Source organism: Trifolium pratense, linkage group LG4, assembly GCF_020283565.1.
Source record: "Trifolium pratense cultivar HEN17-A07 linkage group LG4, ARS_RC_1.1, whole genome shotgun sequence".
NCBI classification, from domain to species: Eukaryota; Viridiplantae; Streptophyta; class Magnoliopsida; order Fabales; family Fabaceae; genus Trifolium; species Trifolium pratense.
Window position 1 is genome coordinate 36,264,411 of NC_060062.1, and position 4,827 is coordinate 36,269,237.

At 33.4% G+C, this 4,827-nt stretch overlaps 1 protein-coding gene across 1 annotated transcript; it reads left to right on the top strand.

Annotated features, from left to right (window-relative positions):
• Positions 1-413: 413 nt before the first annotated feature.
• On the top strand, positions 414-4,505 carry LOC123920712 (ADP-ribosylation factor-like protein 8c). The gene is made up of 6 exons (XM_045973018.1): positions 414-674; positions 910-991; positions 1,110-1,142; positions 1,247-1,368; positions 3,913-4,074; positions 4,211-4,505. The coding sequence occupies exons 1-6, from the start codon at positions 637-639 to the stop codon at positions 4,326-4,328; spliced, it is 555 nt and encodes a 184-aa protein (XP_045828974.1). The 5' UTR covers positions 414-636; the 3' UTR covers positions 4,329-4,505.
• Positions 4,506-4,827: the final 322 nt, after the last annotated feature.

Below are 4,827 nucleotides of genomic sequence, written 5' to 3' on the forward strand. Positions count from 1 at the left end.
TTTCAGATTTATTGAATAATGAATGTATATGACCTATATTATAGACCTGATACATCAATTTTTAAATGAATCTAAAAAATATATTATTATGAATCTAGAAAGTTGACTTTTGCTTATAATTAAGGATGAATTAATATCATTAACATATTTCAATCATTAATATTATTATATAAATCAAATTCATTAAATATACAACAAAATTAAAAAATGAATTTTAGCTTAAAAAATGCATTTTTGCTTAACAATAAAACCAGTAACAATATATATAGAATAAAAATTAAAAGGAAAAGGATTACGACAAAACTTTGAAATCTCAATTAGCCAATTATTAGGTTTAGGTTTCTTGTTTGTTATGTGTAAATTAAATTATTAAAGGGAAATGAACAACAATTAGAAAGAAAAGGGGAAATAGCAAGGTAGATTCAGTTGTGACCATTTCACAAAACTAGGTAACAATAAAAACAAAAGATACAAACAAAAAAACAACGTTGTTTTGTGTTATGTTCTGCCGTATCATATCAGCATTTTACATTCCAAACAAAATCTCTTCCTTCCTTAACATTCCATAAACCATATATTGGTCGGCAAAGTTTCTTCTTTTCTCATTGTCCAATCTTTCCTTTTCATTCTCAACAAATGGGTCTCTGGGATTCTCTTCTCAATTGGCTCCGCAGGTAAAACCCACTTTTTTATTGTTATAAAGTTTTTATTTTTATTATTAGTTTTCTGTATTCAAATTTCATACCAGTTACCAACCATATACTATGTGTTTGTTTACAAAATTTGAATATTAATTGATTTATTGAGATTGTTAAACCCTTGAAGTTAATTAAACTTTTAAAATATTATTACGTGATTTTGTATGAATAGGTTAATTGAATGAATGATTGTGAATTTGTGTTTTTGCAGCTTATTTTTTAAACAAGAGATGGAGCTTTCTCTTGTTGGTCTTCAGAATGCTGGCAAAACTTCTCTTGTCAATTCAATTGCTGTGAGTTAATGCCATTGCAAAAAAAAAAAAAAAACTCGAATTTGTTATTGTTATTGTTGACATGGCTTCATAGTTTGGACATTGATTGTTGTTTTGGTTTGCTGGTTTTATTTGACAGACAGGAGGATACAGTGAGGATATGATTCCAACTGTAAGTATCTTTTCTCTTGTTGTTTGTTGAACTTTGAATTCGGAATTTAAGGATTGAGCGAGTTCGTTCATAATTGAAACATGAATTTTGCTATTGAACTTTAGGTTGGGTTTAACATGCGAAAAGTTACAAAGGGAAATGTCACGATAAAGCTTTGGGATCTTGGTGGACAAAGGAGGTTCAGAACAATGTGGGAGCGTTACTGTCGTGGTGTCTCTGCTATTGTGTATGCCCCTCTTACTGTTTTCTCAGAAAACAGACTTTTCTCTTAGTTGTATATATGTATGCATATCTTTCTTTGTCATCCTTTTTGTTTAAGTTTTGGTGTGGGATCACAAATTTCATGTAGTTGATATTTTCTTCTTTACTGTTTATGTTTCTGTTAGATTATAAAGCACAAACACGGACACTGATACGTCGACACCGGTAATAATTTGAGGAAATGGCATAATTCAGTGTAATCATAAGTGTCGTGTCGTTGTCCGACACCGGACACGCCTAATCTGAGGAGTGTCCGTGCCTCACTTAGAACCCAAACTTAGGTTTTGGATTGCAGAAAATAATTAGGTAAAATTTGTAATGTAGAATTTAAATTGATAAGACACTTATGTAGTAAGTCGTAGTTGTTTAATATGTAATAGGGCAGATATATCATAGGAAAGTTATGCATCAATTGTTTAATTGATGAGGTGTTGTTATAAGGAAGATTTGTGACAGTTTTTGGTGTGTATTCTGGTTTTCTTTCTTTTAAGCGCGAGGATTTTTTTCGCATAGGAGAATCTTGGCTCTAAGGCTAATAGAGAAGTTCATCTACCATATTTGTGTGTTGGTGTACTGTATGTGGAGTTCAATAAAGTTTTGTATCAAACCCTATAGGCTATAATTGGCCTGACTTTTGTCAGTTCGTGATCTGAGTGGGGAGTTGTGTGAATAGGAAAAGTTACATACAATTGTTAGGGTCCCACATTGACTAGAAATATAGCCAAAGTAGTCCTGATAAGGCTTGGGCAATCTTCACCCCTTAAGGTAGCTTCTGAGATTAAGTTAACCCTAGTCCATACTCCAATAAGGTATCGCAACCTATTACGGATTTAATATTGGGTCACTCGTATTTGTCAATACTCCATATGTTCAATGTTGGATGTGAGGGGGTAGTGTTTAGATGACACATCGACTAGAAATATGACCAATGTGATTGGACTAGCTTTTGGAATTAAGTCAAGCCTAGTCCAAATTCTAAGAATGACAAATGTGTTGAACGAATTCAAGAAGGCAACATGTAGGACATTATATTTATAGGTCTTATCAACCAGAATCAACAAAACCACCAGGTGTTCTTAGTACGAGTATAAAATGTTAATTAAAAATATGGACTTTCCTATGTTTGACAGAACAATTAGTCCATAAAACATGTTTGACAGAACAATTAGTCCATAAAACATGTTTGACAGAACATAACATGGTTCAGTAGGAGTGAATTTTATTTTCAAGTTTAAAACACGGCTAAAGTCAAGGTGAGAGTTACCCATATATGAAGGGAAGAACAACTCATCGATTTGATCTTTTCAAAAGGACCGAAGAAAACATGACTTAGGATAAGTTGAAGAAGACTCGTAAAGTCTGTTGGGGAGTTTATGAGGGGAGGGCTTTAGGTAAAAGGAAGGACGAAAGGGAAATAGAAGAAAAGAAATTCAAAGGAAAATTGTAATGAAGAGACTGTTTATGGGGAACCTGTGGAGGTGATGGAGGGAGCCCATCAAATTCTCGGCTTAAAACACTGGTACCGTAGATTCGAGTTCTAGGAAAGACACGTGATAAAAAAAATGAGTAACAACTAGCGCAATTTCTAACAAGGTAACTTTTATCTTTAGTGGCATCAACAACAAGAAAAGGACAAGGAGGAAAACACATTTTCTCAATTACATATCCTGAATCGTTAGAATGTAGAACTAAAGGGTTGTGCTTCAAGTGTGGTTAAAAATTCCATCCACCGTGCCAATGTGTAGGCACACAATTGACATTGTTGGTTAGTGTTAGAGAAGAATGAATCTTTGAATGAATGATGATAGAGACACAGTGAACATCGAAGTAGAAAATGTCTATCATCATTCATTCAAAGTTTCCTTTTTCATAGTGGCAGTGGATTCAACAAACAAGGAAGAGTTTCATTTACTCAGTGGTGAAGCTTCATTGGGAAGCGGGTGGCCACGGCACCCCAACCATTGCTATAAATATAGTATTATGTGATAAATTTGATATGATTTTCCCTGTGGCCCAGTGGTAACACGGAGTGATTCTAGGTAAACAACCGCAGGTTTGAAACCTGTGTCGTATATTTTTTGCGACTACTTTATTTTTCCTTGAGAAAATAACAAATTAGGTCTCAAAATTGCAATTTGTTGGTCTCCAACATAGCCATTCTGATTGAAACAAAGATACTATACCAGTGAGCCAGCGCAGACTTCTTGTCAATATCACTATAAATAATTATATAGTATATTTATATCTTTGTAAATTTTTGGCCCCCTCATCAAATCATGTCAAGCTCCGCCACTGGTTCTACTTCTATGTACATTCAATCACCTCTTCCTCGTTCATTCAAACATTAGGTACAGAAAACCTAATACTTGTTTTTATGAGCACTGTTTTTTTATCGTAAATAGAAGGTTGTTATGTCATGCATGCATCATATTGTGGGTGAGTAATTATGAGTGGCATTTCTTCTTGTTTATACAGTTGTGTTTGCTTTAATTGATGAATGCAATGGCAGGTATGTTGTAGATGCTGCCGATAGAGACAGTGTTCCAATAACACGAAGCGAATTAACTGAACTCCTAACAAAACCTTCCTTGAATGGGATTCCTTTGCTTGTTCTAGGAAACAAAATTGACAAGTCAGAAGCTCTTTCCAAGCAAGCATTGGTAGATCAACTGTGAGTTCATATTCATAAATTCATCTAAAAATCGTCATTATAATTGCTTTCGTTGTTGTGTGTGTTTATTGGAACATGTCCTAATGCTTTGTGTAACTAATTAAACCTTTGATTTTTTGACTTTGCATGATTTCAGAGGACTTGAGTCGATCAAAGATAGAGAGGTCTGTTGCTATATGATCTCATGCAAGGATTCTGTAAACATAGACGTGGTTATCGACTGGCTTATCAAACACTCGAAAACTGCGAACTGATTGCGTTGATGAAATGCCTTCCCAGTGTAATGCATATACCTTAATTTTAGCTGTGGATCAAGTATGTGTGTGTTGTGTGTACAGTAATCAAACTTAGTCAAATCTTCCATGCAATGTTCTTGAGTAAACTTGTTACTTGATATTGTACCAAGTTTTTTATTGTTTCTGTTTATAACTCTAGATTCAATTCCAGCAACTTTATTTGTTTAAAAATATTAAATATTATTGTGACCCTTAAATGCATAAAAAATTCAATCTTCAGACTTAATCCCAGAGAACTTGTGAAAATAATCTAGAAGCAAGTCAAGCAACTTCTTTAAGGTTTTTTGTATAAATTATCTCAAATAGTCTCGGGTCTCATATATAAGAAACACTTTATTTTTTAGGTTCATTGAATAATTGATGAATATTATTGACGAAATACATCAGGTATTCAATAAACCTAAAAAATGATTTTTTTTGCTTATATACGAAAGTAATGGAGTATATTATTTGTAAG

What these genes read in the sequence shown, in the direction of transcription:
- LOC123920712 (XM_045973018.1), top strand. Translation starts at nt 637, where the DNA reads ATGGGTCTCTGGGATTCTCTTCTCAATTGGCTCCGCAG. An exon ending in GTGAGGATATGATTCCAACT is followed by an intron (nt 1,143 to 1,246) that starts GTAAGTATCTTT and finishes ATTGAACTTTAG; the next exon opens with GTTGGGTTTAACATGCGAAA. An exon ending in CAAGCATTGGTAGATCAACT is followed by an intron (nt 4,075 to 4,210) that starts GTGAGTTCATAT and finishes GCATGATTTCAG; the next exon opens with AGGACTTGAGTCGATCAAAG.